This window comes from Cavia porcellus, unplaced genomic scaffold (genome assembly GCF_034190915.1).
Source record: "Cavia porcellus strain 051 isolate PalLab524CR breed Dunkin Hartley unplaced genomic scaffold, mCavPor4.1 scaffold_9, whole genome shotgun sequence".
In the NCBI taxonomy this organism is placed as follows: domain Eukaryota; kingdom Metazoa; phylum Chordata; class Mammalia; order Rodentia; family Caviidae; genus Cavia; species Cavia porcellus.
In genome coordinates, this window is record NW_026947492.1 from 63,220,483 (window position 1) to 63,235,739 (window position 15,257).

General features: G+C 44.1%; 2 protein-coding genes across 3 annotated transcripts in view; one reads left to right on the forward strand and one right to left on the reverse strand.

Moving 5' to 3' along the window:
• Positions 1-90: 90 nt before the first annotated feature.
• Positions 91-4,128, reverse strand: Art5 (ADP-ribosyltransferase 5). Of its 2 annotated transcripts, none has more exons than XM_013145378.3 (5): positions 3,485-4,128; positions 3,107-3,310; positions 1,122-1,851; positions 538-570; positions 91-445 (listed from the first exon to the last, which is right to left on the reverse strand). In XM_013145378.3, exons 2-5 carry the CDS (start codon positions 3,161-3,163, stop codon positions 342-344), a joined length of 924 nt encoding a protein of 307 aa, XP_013000832.1. In that variant the 5' UTR covers positions 3,164-3,310; positions 3,485-4,128; the 3' UTR covers positions 91-341. The 2 variants fall into 2 exon arrangements, with proteins under 2 accessions (XP_013000832.1, XP_013000831.1); XM_013145377.3 differs by having other exon boundaries at positions 91-448; positions 3,485-4,125.
• A 1,191-nt stretch (positions 4,129-5,319) lies between these two features.
• Positions 5,320-15,257, forward strand: part of LOC100715659 (GPI-linked NAD(P)(+)--arginine ADP-ribosyltransferase 1) — a 28,659-nt gene continuing 18,721 nt past the window's right edge. The window contains exon 1 of the mRNA XM_013145379.2: positions 5,320-5,420. The gene's annotated coding sequence lies outside the window, so the exon portion shown is untranslated. The remainder of the gene's footprint in view (positions 5,421-15,257) is intronic.

Consider the following 15,257-nt stretch of genomic DNA (forward strand, 5'->3'; position numbering starts at 1 on the left):
GAAGTGAACTCTTTAGTCCCTCAGTCCCTGAACCTAGTAAGGGCAGACAGTTCAGAATCAGAGAATAAACCAGTCATCAAATTCCATGTCTCCATTCTACAACGCTGTTTAATTGAGTGGCCACCACGGTACTTCCCCTGCTTGTCCCAGAAAGTCCCTAGCACATAGTGGGACTCCCTCAACCCTGCCATGACCTCAGGTCTCCCCAAACCCGAACTGGGGAGATGGCTGCTTGGGCTGGGTCTGGAACCATGCTCTTGCTTCGTAAGGCCATGTGAAGCCCCTCTTCTTCATATGAAGCTCGTCAGTTCCCAGGATTCCTAAGTGATAGTGTTGGGCTTTCACGGCCCAGCTCCTGAGAGCTGGAACCTTCCAGGGCCCAAGAACGGGGTCTTCCAGGAGAACAGAGGGGAAACCCCTTCATAGGGTGACTCTGGCTGCCCTACTGCTATACAGAAAGGAGAAAAAACAGTGAAAAGAACAGAAAGCTGATGAGGAGTTGAAGCAGCTGAGGCGGGAGGCAAGAAGGTGACCCACCTGGTACAGACACACAGTCTCGCCTCTTCTGCCCTGCAACAGACAGCTCAGTGAGGCATGTGCCCCGGCCAGGGTGGGGGACATTCCCCCTCCACCTATCTTTTGCTTCACCTAAAAACAAACTTCTGACTTCCCTTCCTCCTCCTGTCCCCAGGAAGTCTTTCCCAGTGCCTGTCCATCCGTGCTCCCACCCCCACTTACTCTTCCATTCAGTCCCGCCCTCAGCCTTGGGGACAGCACATTTGGGTCCTGTCAAACCCCCATCGAGCCTAAGATCTTCCTGAGATCTAAAGCCGTACCCCAAATCTTTACTCTGTTATCCAATTTCCTTAAGCAGGCTTCTTTGGTAGAACAGGTGGAACTTTCTGAGAACATACAGGCTCATCTGAGAATATTCACAGATCTAGAAAAACGCTTACAGGACCTGGTAGACTCTGATTCTCAGACGACAACTGCAGCTCACTCCTAGCCTCCAACTTTCACCTTTAATCAAGTGGGTCTGTGAAGGCTCTGGGGACCATGTGGGGACATCCTGGTTTAGTTTATCCACCCTACAAATCCCACATCCCCCATGCACAGCTCACCACCCAGATATGCGCAGTTAAAGTGGCTGCAGGTCTGATTATAGCTCCAGAGAGTCACTTCATTCCGGGCTCCATCCTGGGAGAACCCAGTGACCAAGAAGACTTCATGGGGGGGAATCAGCACTTCGCGCTCCTCAGGGAAGACAGACAAGGCCTGGATAGAGGCCCCAAAGCAAGTCCTTAGAGAGAAGAAGGTGGCATTACCAAACCTGCGCGCCACTGCCTCATCCAGGGAGCTGGAAGCAAACTGGCCAAAGCGGACCAAGTCCCCAAGCCTCTTGGGTTCAAACTGAAGGCTGCCCACGCCTCGAAACACCACTGCCCCAGGTTCCCTGCTGCAGCCTTCGCTGCCGCGAAGCAGCTGCAGGGCTTGGGTCAGGTAGAAATGCAGGGCCTTGAAGGGGAAGTGCCTCATGTAGTGCTCCCGGGAGCCACCGCCCGTGCGCACAGCCTGGTTTAGCTCCCAGTACAAGGTGTTAGATGAGTTGGTATAGACCATAATGGCTATTGCGTGCTGGGCTTTGAAGCCAGGGGGCAGAGTGAGCTCTCGACGCCGGTGCTCCCAGGCCTCCTGGGCTGCCTCCCAGGACTCCCGCAGCAAGGCATGGTGGGCCATCTCCTCTTTTAGCAGGGCAGCTGCCTTTTCTTCCATGACCTCCAAGCAGCCCACATAGGCATCATCGAAAGTGTCTGGAGCCAGGCCCAGGGGCAGGATAGGAACAGCCTGGGCCTATGGGTGTAAGGAAGAGAGGAGCCACAACAGGAAAGAATGTAAGTTCATAGCACTAGACAAGGGTCCTGGTGGCAGGCCAGCTCAGGAACACAGAATCTCCTTCCTTTCTCTCTCTCTCTCTTTTTTTGGCAGTCTGGGGGACTGAACAGGAGCCTTCTTGCAAATGCTAGGAGAGCAATCTCCTGCTGAGCTATATCACAGCCCTTGTTAGTTTTTATTTGAGACATGGCCTGGATAAATTGCTCAGGCTGGCCTTGAACTTGTAATTCTCCTGCCTCAAGCTCTCAAGTGGCTGGAATTATAGGTGTGTGCCACTGTGCCCAGTCCAGAATCTCATTTCTCTGCCCAAGCATCTGGTGTATGCAACCTGGCAAGGTCCTAAGAACAACACAGGCTCTGGAGTTGGACTGACATGGATCCAAACATCACCTAATAGCTGTGGGATCTTGGCAAGCCTCAACTTTTCTGAGCTTCAGATTCTCTACCTGTAAATGAAGATACTTCCAACCTCCCAGGGATATTGTGAGGATAGCATGAAGGTCACTTTTGCACAATCTAATAAGTGTCATGTTTGAAACGTTTCTGCGCCAGTGGGAAGGTGGGGCTAGAGGGCTCCAGGCACTTTCTGGCTCTAAGATTCAGTCCACCGATGATAAACACAAAGTCAGTGTCCAGTGTCCAACTGCTCGGCCCCACTGGGAAGCCTTTGTGAGTGCTCAACCACTACTCCAAACCACTGTCAGCTCTGAGGTTTCTGAATTTTCCTATGCTTCACACAGAAGCCTTTATCCTGCTTGGCATGGTGGCACATGCTCATAATCCCAGCACTCTGGAGGCTGAGGCAAGAGAATAGCCACAAGTTTGAGGCCAGCTTGAACTACATAGTAAGTTCAAGGCAAGTGTGAACTAAATAGTGAGACCCTGTCTCAAAAAAAAACCAAACAAAAACCAAAACAAAACAAGCCTTTTTCCCAAGCTTGGGGATGGATGGGGTAACCAAAGGGGCTTGAGTGGGCTGAGCCTGTAATGGAAGAGGACAGAGAGGGCTGATGAAGGAGATAGGCTCGCATGAGCTGTGGCTGTCATGGTTCTGGGACAAGGAGTGGGAACTTGAGGTTTCTCAGGCATGGCAGTTCCAGAGAGGAAGAGGACTTGGTGGAAGGGAGTCACAGAGCAGTCACTCCCCAGGCCACCTCCTCAGGATCTGCCCCCAACAATCCCTTTGGTGGCAAGGGATGGTTCCCGGAGTTACCTGCCAGAGGATTTGGAGGCCAAAGCAGCTGAGGACGATCAACAGAGCCTCCAGCATCCTCCCTGGAGAAGTCTTGCACGGTGAGGTCCTAGTGAAGGTGGAGTCCCGGCTTGATGGGCTCCAGCACCCTTCTTCCTACCACTTCAGGGGTCCTGGGTCCGGGTCCGCAGGAAGCGGGCTGAGTGGGCGTGGCCGGAGCGTAGCCTGTGGTGGGCGGGGCCTTGGGTTTTACCGTCCTAAGCACAAGGCGGACTTTCGGCTCCCCTGGCCCGCAGACGCCCCCAGACTCAGAATCTCCGACCCCGGGACTCTTTGGGGACGGTAAAGAGGGGCGTCGTAGGACTCCGCTGGAAAGCGGGCCCGAGCCCGAGGACTCACCTGGAGGTTGCGGAGCTGAGCGGGAAGGAGCGCTGGTGCTTGCGGCAGGCGGAGGGTAGAGTCCGGCGGGCCGGCGCTCTCCGCGGATTGCCACACAAAGTCCCCACGGCTAACTATAGCCCCTGGGCGGTAACCCGACACCGCTGCCCAACAACAGACGGGGGCGTGCGGAGCGGGAGTGGCGGAGTGAGGGGCTGAGCGCGAAACTCCCCCGCTGGGACGGTGGGCTCCTCCCCAGGACCCTCCGGGGCCCTGCGAGGCCAGGCTGGGAAAGGAACTCGTGAGACTCCGCCTCCGCGGGGCCCTGGCCTGGCCCGCCCGGCCCCAGACCACCCGGCCGGGCAGCCGCGCGAGGGTCGCCCCGCGGAGCTACCGCTTGCCACGAGGGGGCCACGCGTGCGCTCGCTGATTTGCATGCGATCTGCATGTGGCCCGCTAGTCAAGTGCCGCGCATCTGGACAGCCCCCGCTCCCCTGTCTCCTCTTTATCCTCCTTCCCCCGGCAGAGGTGAGTCAGGGGCAGAGTTCTCGTCTGGGGTCTCGGGCCCATCCCAGCCCCTTCCCCAGACCTTCTTGCTTTGATCTGCGACTCTGGTGACCTCATGTTTGTAAACAGTAGCTTCCTCTCCCCGCTCCCCTGGGCCAGTCCATAAATAACCTGGCTGTGAGTTTTGGTTGCCCAATTAGGGGTAACAGGAGAAGGGGCCAGCTGCAGAATCAGTAGGTGGCGCAGAGAGGAGCTTCCAGTCAGCCTGAGCCTGGAGGAGGGGTGCCCTTCAAAGCCGCGGAGCAGGAGGGCTCCTGAAAGTCAGGCTCTGGGAGATGCTGCCTGCTGGGGCGAGCGTGGCCGGGCAGGTTTGACCTATCCAAAGACCCCGTCGTGGTCTGGCTCATTAATTTATCCCATCCCTGTCCCCCGCTCCTCTGATTATCAGCCAAATAAAGTTTCCTTCGCCCAGAATGCTTTGTTGTTGTTCTTTTTCCCCTCCAAAATTCTTTCTGAAGACCAAAGGAGGAGAGGAAATGTGTCCAAGAGAAAATGAGGGGGATGCTGGAAAGAGTGGCATTCCCACGGAGTGCTTAGTGGGAAACAGCTTTAAGTCAAGTTCTTTTACCCCCCTCCACTGAAGACTGGCCAGCCCAGGGTCCTCCTTGATTAGAAAATCAGGACTCACTCCACTGTTGACAGTTCTTGGGAAACACAGCGCCTTGCCTACACACCCTGCCTATCCCTCCCCCTGGAGGGACCTGAGTGTTTGGGGTTGCCGGGAGAGGAGATGCTGTGAGGGGACAGCTGGGATGGCTGGGGCAGCCCCTGGAGCCAGTCTTACTGGGACCTCTGCTTTGTCCTCTCTCTGCCCTCCAGCTCTGGAGATTGCTTCTCCTGTCCTAGAACCTGGAACTCTCACAGGGCCCCAAGTGATAGAGGCAAATAAGTCCCTAGGCAGGGGCACAGGCAAGACATGGCTGGAACCAAGAAACAGAGTCCAGGCTCCTCGGTGCAGATCTCTCCTTGTACCTCAAGTGAGTCTCAGTGTTCACAAGAAAGAAACAAAATGTAAGGACATGGCCCTAGGGCCAGGGATGCTGCCACCACCTCTCTTTCCTCTCCGGGGCTGATCAGAGGGAGGACCCAATTCAGGGAGAAGGCAGTTGTCCCAGCTGGGATCCTCTATGCCTCAGCCCACCTTCCCACAGGCAATAGGGACTTTTCTTTTTTCATAGGAAGAGCATACGCCCAGGTCAGACTGGGCAGAGAGGCTAGTGCTCCTGAGTCTTGACAACATCCAGAAATAGATGGGGGAGTGTCACATTTCTGAGCAGCTGTGTGGGGGAGCTACTAGGGGTGGAGAGTTGACAATATAAAGGAGAAAGCTGTCCTCCCCCTGCACTGGTGACCATTGCAAGAGCCCAACACCACCCTGCAGAAGGCCTAGGTAAGGGGCTTGCCAACCTCCTCCTGGGCGAGGGGCAGGGAAAGAGTTTTTTGAGCTGAAATTTGGGAGACTTAATGGACCTTTAGGAGTCATAAGGGAAAGTTTAATATTTGATGGAGAGGTTTGGGACACCCAGAAATGTTTGGGGACCTGGGAAATTTCGGGGCTATTGGGGAGATTCAGAGTCACATTCTCAAGAGAGGCCTGGTTCAGCAAGGGCCTGGAAGAGGAGAAATGACAAGAGAATTGCTCTGAATAAAATGAGAGGAAGGACAGAGAAAGGGCAGCAGCCTTGGCTATGAAAGGGATTACCTTTTCTCTACTTCCTCGATTCCCACCCCGGCCTTCGTCACTCTGCCCCCACTTTTTGTCTTCCTACCCCTGACACTGCGTGGGGTCAGCAACCCACCTGCCTTGCAGGGGTGTGTCTTGTGTCAGTTGTGTCCAGAAAGCCTGTCAAAGTCCTGCAAAACATTCTGGGGGTCTCATCTGTGCCTGGCCTTGGCTGAGCCCTGAGGACATAGAATGGAGTCATACATGGTCCCTGGTCTCATAGCATTCATAGCCAGGAGGGGAGATGGGCCACACATAAGGGCAGTGACACCCGACAGCACAGAGTGGTGGGCAAGCCCTGGGGAGTCAGAGGGCTTCCTGAAGGGGCCACCCTGAGCTGAGCCTTGAAGAGCAGGCAACCAGGAGAAGGGTGGCCCAAGTCAAGGGGAAAGAGCAAAGCCCCACACGGAACTTCGTTCTGTACTGGAGAAGCCAAGCAGGGGTGGTAGAGAACCAGGTTAAAGGTGTCACAGAAGGCCAAGTGAAGGAGGGCCTCAAAGACCAGGAAAGAGGTTGCACTCTGTCCTGAGGGTAAGGAGGGATGCTTTTTTCTGTTTTCTGAAAAAGCAAGTAATTTCCATTATGCATTTTCAGTCCATGCTGAGATATTTCAGCACACAGTTTCAGCACACAGTTTTTAGTCAGGAAAGGGAAATAACCAGACTAAAGCTTTAGGAGCTGCTTACACTCCTCGGTGGCAAGTGGTCTAGCAGGGGTGAGGGAAGACGTAGGGACATCTGTGAGGAGCAGTGTAAACCTGAGCAGGGCTGAGGGTGGGGGTGGGAAAGGTGAAGGAGGAGCTAGGAGGTGTCCAGCATTAAATGCCTGAATGAATAGACACCCGATGACTATGTTGGGTGACTGGGTCTCATGAGGGGATGATATGTTACATGAGACCCTTCTGATGGCAACTGAACTGCCCTTAGCTAGAGTAAGCCTTGAGGGAATTTTTAAAAGATTGAGACAGGGTCTCACTATGTAACCCAAGTTGGTCTGGAACTTACTATGTTGCCTAGGCTGGCTTCAGACTCATGGTGAACCTCCTGCCTCAGCCTCCCCAGTGCTGAGATTACAGGTATGTGCTACTATGTCCGGCTTTCAAGGAGAATTTATCACAAGGACACCAGGGTATCTCACAGAGCCCAAAGGCCAGAAGCAAAGAGCTCCTGGTAACCCAAGGAATAGTCTGGCTCCCTCTGAGGTTTGACCTACCCTTCGAGCTGCTCTTTTCTCTTTCTTCTTTCCCTGGGGAGTTCCTCCCTGCTCTGATTTCAATATATCAACTCTCCTCATTACCCATCTGCTACCTCTTGGATATCTGCCTCCGGAGAGTTCATATTTTCCAAAGTGACCTCACCTTACCATGTCACCTCTAAGCCTGACAATTATATTCAATGCACTCTTTTTAAAAAAGATTTATTGCACTTAAAATCATAGCCTTGAAGTGCATTCATTTATCTAAAAATGACTCAAATATCCTTCTTTATGGCAGAGTACATTAGTACTCCACTGTATATAAATACCACATTTTCTTTATCCATTTCTGAGATTTAGCTGTTGTAAACTGGGCTGCTATAAACAAAAGTAGGCATATAGCTCTGTGGTATGATGTTTTTAACTCTTTTGGGAAGACACCTAGAAGGGAAATAGCTGGGTCAAATAGAACCCTTAGCTTTAGTATTTGGAGGAATCCCACACTGATTTCCATAGTGGTTGCACCAGTCTACACTCTCACCAACAGTGGAGAAGGGCTCATTTATCACCACATCCCTGTCAGCATTTGTTATTGGTTGATTTGTTGATTATGGCCATTCTTTCTGGAGTGAGATGAAACCTCAGAGATGTTTTAATTTGCATTTCACGAGTGACCAAGGATGTTGAACATTTTTTATGTGTTTATTTGCTGTCTGTGCTTCTTCATCTGAGACGTATGTATTCATTTCAGATCCCCATTTTAGGATTAGGTTTTTAAGTTTGGAAGGTTTGATTTTTTGAGTTCTCTATATATTCTAGAGGAATGATGGCAAAACTTTATAGATTGAGTGCCCGAAATACAATGCAAAATCCATGTATTTATCACAATGTTCCAGTATTGAAGTTAAACCTGAATACTGAAGTTTTAATTTAGAAAAAAAACTCATACATTAAAATATTTTGTCATAAAAGAAAAATACAATAACACATGTGCTGTAGGTTCACCACCACTGCTGCAAATGTTAGTTCTTTGAAGGGTACCTAGTAAAAATTTTCCCATTCTGTGGGTTGTCTCTTCACTCTGATTATTTCTTTTGTTATGCAACAAATAAACAAAAAAAAAAAAACCTTTTTAATTTGATGTGATCCCAGTTGTTGATTCTTTGTAACATTTTCCAGTACATTTGGGGTTTTGTTAATGAAGTCTTTGCCTGTGTCTTCAAGAGTTTTACCTATTTTGTCTTCCAGCAGATTAAATGTTTCCATTTTTGTATTTAGATCTTTGATCCATTTCGATTTTAGTTTAGTGCATGATAAGAGATATGGGTCTAGGGATTCAATTTTCAACATGTGGAAACCCATTTTTTCTGCCATCATTTATTTTCCCAGTGAAGCTCTTTGACCCCTTTGTCAAAGATAAGGTAGCTGAATGTGTTTGGAGTTGTTTCTGCGTCTTCTACTCTGTTGCATTGATCGTTAGGTCTATTTTCTTGCCAGTACTATGCTGTTTTTTGTTTGTTTTATCATGGTGGCCTTGCTTATAGAAGGCCTCTGGAGTGAGATGTTCTTTTATGTTCTTATAGAATTCAGCAGTGAATCTTTCAGGACCTGGGCTTTTATTTCTTGGTAGTTTTTAAATTTCACCTTTGGGGTTGTGATGTTCTCCTGCCTTGCCCTTGTTGCTTAGAATTGATTTTGCTATTCTAGGCTTCTTCTAATTCCATATGAATTTCAGGACTTTTTTCTGTAGTTCTGTGAGGAATGCTATTGGTATTTTGACTGGGATTATAATAAATCTATATAAGAGTTTTGCAAGTATGACCATTTTCACTATCTTGGCTTTGCCTGTCCAAGAACAAGGGCTATCTTTCCATTTTCTGATTATCCTCTTCAATCTCCTTCTTGAGAGTACTGTAGTTTTCAATGTATAGATCTTTTACTTCCTTTGTTAAATTGATTCTTAAGTGTTTCATTTTTCCGGATACTATTGTAAAGGTGTTGTTTCCCTAGCTTTTCTCTCAGTGAGTTTGTTGTTTATGTACAGGAATGCTATTGATTATTGAGTGTTTATATCCAGCTACACTACTGAATTTGGTTATTAAGTTTAGAAATCTTTCAGTGGAGTTTTTGGGATCTTCTATGGAGAGCATCATGTCATCCACGAATAATGATGATGTAATTTATTCCTTTCCTATTCTCATTCTTTTTATTTTTTTCTCTTATCTAATTGCTCTGGCAGATGTTTCCAGAACTATATTAAGCAGGAGTGGTGATAGTGGGCATCCTGCCTGGACCCTGATTTTAGAGTGAAAGTTTTCAGGTTTTGACCATTTATTGTAATTCTGGCTGTTGGTTTGTCTCAGATGGCTTTTATCATGTTGAGATAAAAGACCATCTATTCCAATTTTCTTTATGATTTTATCATGAATGGATGTCAGACTTTGTTAGGTGCTTTTTCTGCATCTATTGAGATGACTGTGGGGGCTGGGGATTTAGCTTAGTGGCATAAGCACCTGCCTTGCAAGCAGGCAGTTGTGAGTTCGATCCCCAGTACCGATGAAAAGGAAAAAGCCCCCCCCCCAAAAAAAGCTAAAAAAGTATGTAATGACCTTCTTTGTCTCTTCTGATCACTCTTGGCCTTAAATCCACTTTGTCTGCAAGTAGAATAGCTACCCTGCTTTTTTCCAGGTTCCTGTCTCATGGAGTATTGTTTTCCATTCTTTGACTTCCAGCCTAGGAATTTCCTTTTAAATCTTCTTGTGTGCAGCATATTGTTGGATCTTATTTCTATAAAAAAATTTTTTATGGAAAAAATGTAAAACAAAATTTCATAATAATAGGAGAATAATGATAGTTAATACATAGAGTATTGTTATTTTTAAAATACTCACAATATAAGATATAAAAAATTCTCCAGATGGTATTAGCATAAAATGTTTCTTCTCAATGATAATGAACTAAGAGAAACTAGTGGCGTAACTGTCTAGTATTGTGTTTTTCCTTTTCCCTTCCTTCCATCCTAGTACCTTTTCCCCTTTGAACAATTTCTTCCCGTTTCACAATACTGTTGTACATTTTGGACCTTAATTACTCTTTCTGTTTCTCACACCAGGGGGACAATAAGATGTTTACACTTTATTCCACTTAAAGTATGATCTCTGGTTGCATGCATTTGCCCGTAAAAGTCTCCAGTTTATCATTCTTTATGGCTGAATAGAATTCGATTGCATAAAAAGACCACATGTTTTTTCTTTTTCTTTTGGTGCTGGGGATTGAACTCATGACCTCGCGCTTGCCATGTAAGCACTCGTGCCACTGAGCTATATCCCCAGCCCCTAACCACATTTTTTTAATCCATTCCTCAGTTCATGAGTATGTTGGCAGAGAGTTCGTGAACAAAACCCAGATCACACAGGAAATACTTCAAAGAATCAACAACTGGGATATCTTATAAAAATCTTTTGCATACCAAATCACCAAGAGAGTAAAAAAGCAATTCATAGAGTGGGAAAAAATTTTAGTGGTTATCCTCAGACAAAGGACTTATATCTGGAACATATAAAGCCTTAAAGACAATCAGCCTCCCCAAATTCAAAGACCCAATCCAAAAAATGTGCATCTCAGCTGGACATAGTGGCCCATGCCTGTAATCTTAGGGTTCATGAGGCTGAGGAAGAAGGATCATTGCAAGTTTGAGAGAGTCTGGACACAAAGTAAGCACAAGGCAGCCTGAGCTGCATAGCAGAACCCTGTCTCAAAAAGACAAAAAACAAAGCAAAACAAAACAAAAACACAAAAAATGAGCATCTGAGATGACTACACACTTCTCAGATGAAAAAATACAAGTTACAAATAAATATAAGAAAAAAATGTTCAACAGCTTTGGTCATTCGAGAAATACAAATTTAAACAATGTTGAGATTTTATCTCACTCCAGAAAGAGTGGCTAACATCAAGAGATCAACAAACAGCAACTGTTGGCGGGGTTGTGGGGAAAAAGGAGCCCTTCTCCACTGCTGGTGGGAGTGCAGATTGGTACAACCACTATGGAAATCAGTATGGACGTTCCTCAAAAAACTGGGATTAGAGGTCCCATCCAGTCCAGCTACTCCTCTTCTGAGTATCTTCCTAAAAGAACTAAAAACATCATACCACAGCAATCTTTGTGCACCCATGTTTATAGCAGCACAATTTGTAATAGCTAAATCTTGGGTATTATTCTTAATCCATTCTACCAAATATTCTTTCTCTTTTTTTCTTTCTCCTTTCTTTCTTTTCTTTTTTCCTTTCTTTCTTGCATAGTGTTTTTTTCTAATCATGGCTATTCATAGTTCTCTGTGCCTCACTAACCTATATATCAAATTATTATTCCATGTTTGTTATTATATCTGTCAACATGTTTTTTTAATGTAATTTGTGCTATCTTCTTTGATTCTTTTCCATAGAACTCCTAGGGCTTTTTAAAAAAATGCCAAGTACAGGGGCTGGGGATTTAGCTCAGCGGCATAAGCGCCTGCCTTGCAAGCAGGCAGTCATGAGTTCGATCCCCGGTACCGATAAAAACAAAAACCACACACAAAAAAAATGCCAAGTACATTTCTTAGAAAAGTAGAAAGTTATGAAATATTCTCATATCTTTCTTTAAGAAATTAGAAATAAGACAAAATAGAATCAAAAACAAATGGAAGAAAATAATAATGATCAGAAAACACAATCCTTTATCAAAATATCATCATTTTTCATAATAATTAACATTTTGATTCTTACATTTCTGTAGAAATACAAAGGACTCAGAATATTTTAAATAACTTTGATAAAAGAACAAAATTAGGGCACCAATCCTTCCTAACCCATGACATCACAAAGTTACACCAATTATGATAAAATGGCATTGATATCAAGATAGAAAAACCACCAAGGTACCAATATGAAGTCCCAAAACAGATACCCACATAACAGACAATTGATTTCTGGCAAAGATGCAAAAGCAATTAAGTGGAGAAAGGATTGTATTTTCAATAAATATACCACAACAACTGAGTATCCACATGCAAAAAAATCCCAAACCTTACAGCACATCAAAATTCCTTAAAATATCCAAAAGTAAACTCAAAATGATTCACAGAGGGTTAGTTAAAATAAAGGCAGGTGTGACCTGAGTTGTTGCTTTGGCTAAAGTCATTCTGGGACAAAAAGACTGGGACAAGATATAGAAGGGAAGGCAGAACTTTACAGAAGTGTTCAATGAAGGGAGGCACTGGATTTGCTTCTGAATAGGCCATGTGGGTGACAAAGGAGGCCATTATGCTTCTTTTTTAAAACTATCTTAGCTATTTTTTATATACATGCTTTTTCAGTTTGTCACACTAATGAAATACAGTGTTTACACATGTGTGTCTTATTTATTTCACTAATTATGTTCTCAAGGCACATCCATTTACCTATAAGTATCCAGTTTTCATTCTTTATGACTGAGTAGTATTCCATTGTATAGAAATACCACATCATTTTTATCTATTCCTCAGTCAATGGGCATTTAGGTTGTTTCCAAGCTCTGGCTGTTATAAACTGTGCTGTTATAAACATGGGTGTATATATTTCATTGTGGTATGATGTTTTTAATTCTTTTGGGAAAATATCCAAAAGGGGAATAGCTGGTTCAAATGGAACTTCCAATCCTAATTTTTTGAGGAATCTCCACACTAAATTCTACAGTGATTGCACCAGTCTGCATTCCCACCAACACAGGAAAGGGTTCCTTTTTCCCCTCCAGCTTTTGGTATTGGTTGATTTCTTGATACTAGCCATTCTGTCAGGGATGAGGTGAAATCTCAGTGTTGTTTTAATTTGCATCTCTCAAATGACCAGTGCTGATGAATATTTTTTCACATATTTATTTGCTGTTTGTACTTTTTCATCCTATAAATGTGTGTTCATCTCAGATGCTCATTTTTGGATTGGGTCTTTAAATCTGGGAGGACTAATTTTTTTAGTTCTTTATATGTTCTCAATAGTAATCTTTTATCTGAGGTACAGCTGGCAAACATTTTCTCCCACACTGTGGATTGTCTCTCCATTCTTTTGGTGGTTTCTTTTGCAGTGCAAAAGCTCTTCAGTAGGATGAGATTCCATTTGTTGATTCTTTGTGGCAAGTCCCGTGAAATCTGGGTTTTATTCATAAAATCTTCGCCTACACCAATGTCTTCAAGAGTTTTACCTACTCTATCTTCCAGAAGATTTAACGTTTCTGTTTTAATATTAAGATTTTTAACCCATTCTGATTTTAGCTTAGTACATGATGAAAGATATGGGTCTAGTTTTAATCTTCGGCCTGTAGAAAGCCAGTTATTCCAACACCATTTATTGTCTATCTTTCTTCCAGTGAATGTGTTTGGCACCTTTCTCAAAGATAAGGTGGCTTAGTGTGTCTGGAGTTGTTTCTGCATTCTCTAATCTGTTCCACTGATCTTTGGGTCTGTTTCTTTGCCAGTACCACACTGTTCTATGATAGTAGCTCTATGGCATAATTTCAAGTCAGGGATTGTGATGTCCCTTGTCTTGTCTTTGTTGCCCAGGATTGCCTTTGCTATTCAGGTCTTTTCTAGTTCCAGATAAATTTTCAGATTGTTTTCTCTAATTCTGTGAAATATGCTATTGGAATTTTGATTGGAATTGCATTCAGTCTGTGTAACAGTTTTGGAAGTTTGGCCATTTTCACTATATCGGTTATTCCTACCTGCGAACATGGGCTATCTCTCTATTGTCTAATATCCTCTTTAATCTCCTTTTTCAGAGTACTGTAGTTTTCATTGTAGACATCCTTTGTTAGATTATTTCATTTTTTTTGAATTCTATTGTAAAAGGTATTGTTTCCTTGATTTCTCTCTCAGTGAGTTTGTTATTCATGTACAGGAAGGTATTGATTTTTGAGTGTTGACTATGTAACCAGCTATATTACCAAATTTGCTTATTATATGTAGTAGTCTTTTGGTGGAGTTTTCAGTGTCTCCTAGGTAGAGTATCGTGCATCTGCAAATAACAATGTGTAACTTCTTCCTTTCCTATCTTTATTCTTTTATTTCTTTCACTTGTCTAAATGGTCTGGTTAAAATTTCCAGAACTATGTTGAATAAGAGTAGAGACAGTGGGCATCCTTGTCTTGTTCCTGATTTTAGAGTGAAAGCTTTCAGATTCTGACCATTTAGTATGATGTTGGCTGTTGGTTTGTCAGAGATGGCTTTTATCAGATTGAGATAAAGATCAACTATTCGAATTTTCAGTAGAGTTTTTTCGTGAATGGGTGTTGGTCTTTGTCAAAAGTTTTTCTGCATCTATTGGAATGATCATATGATCTTTGTCCTTGGCTCTGTTAATATGGTGTATTACATTTATGGATTTACATATGTTGAACCATTCGTGCATCCCTGGAATGAATCCTGCTTGATCGTGGTGTATAATCACTTTGATGATTTAATGTAGTCTGTTTGCCAGTATCTTATTGAGGATTTTTGCATCAATATTCATTAGGGAGATTGGCCTATAATTCTCTTTCTTAGTTGGGTCCTTCTCTGGTTTTGGAATCAGAGTAATGCATGCTTCCAGGAATGAATTTGGGAGTATTGCTTCCCTTTGAATTTCATTAAAGAGTTTGAGAAGTAGTAGTGTTAGGTCTTCACTAATTCAGCAGTAAATCCATCAAGTCCTGGGCTTTCCTTCATTGAGAGGTTTTTAATTACATCTTTAATTTCAATTATTGATTTGGGTTATTTAGGATTTTTATATCTTCTTGATTAAGCTTTGATAATTCATATATATCTAGGAATCTGTCCATTTCTTCTGTATTTTCCATCTTATTAGAATATATGTTTTCAAAGTGGATTTTCTGGATTTCTATAGGATTTGTTGTGATTTCATCATTTTCATTCCTAATGGCATAGATTTGAGACTTCTCTTTCCCTTTTTTGGTAAGGGTGGCCAAGGGTTTGTCAAATTCATTTAACCTTTCAAAGAACCAACTGTTCAATTCATTGATTCTCTGTATTATTTTTTGTCTCCAGTGTGTTAATTTCTGCTCTGATCTTTATAATTTCTTCTCTTGTATGAGCTTTTGGGTTATCCTGCTCTTCTTTTTTAGAAGAGTGAGGTTCAACATTAAGTCATTTATATGAGCATGCTCTATTTTCCTGATATGGCTATTCACTGCTATAAATTTCCTGCTTAATACTGCTTTCATTATGTCCCATAAGTTCTAGTATGTTTACCATCAGTACCACTCAACTGTAAACACTAATTTCTTCTTTAATGTGGGTG

Coding starts and splice junctions, on each gene's coding strand:
- Art5 (XM_013145377.3), bottom strand. CDS start 3,163: ATGCTGGAGGCTCTGTTGATCGTCCTCAGCTGCTTTGGCCTCCAAATC. Junction 1,852..3,106: donor GCCTCCAAATCCTCTGGCAG/GTAACTCCGGGA, acceptor TTACACCCATAG/GCCCAGGCTGTTCCTATCCT. Junction 571..1,121: donor TAACTGCGCATATCTGGGTG/GTGAGCTGTGCA, acceptor TGTCTGTTGCAG/GGCAGAAGAGGCGAGACTGT.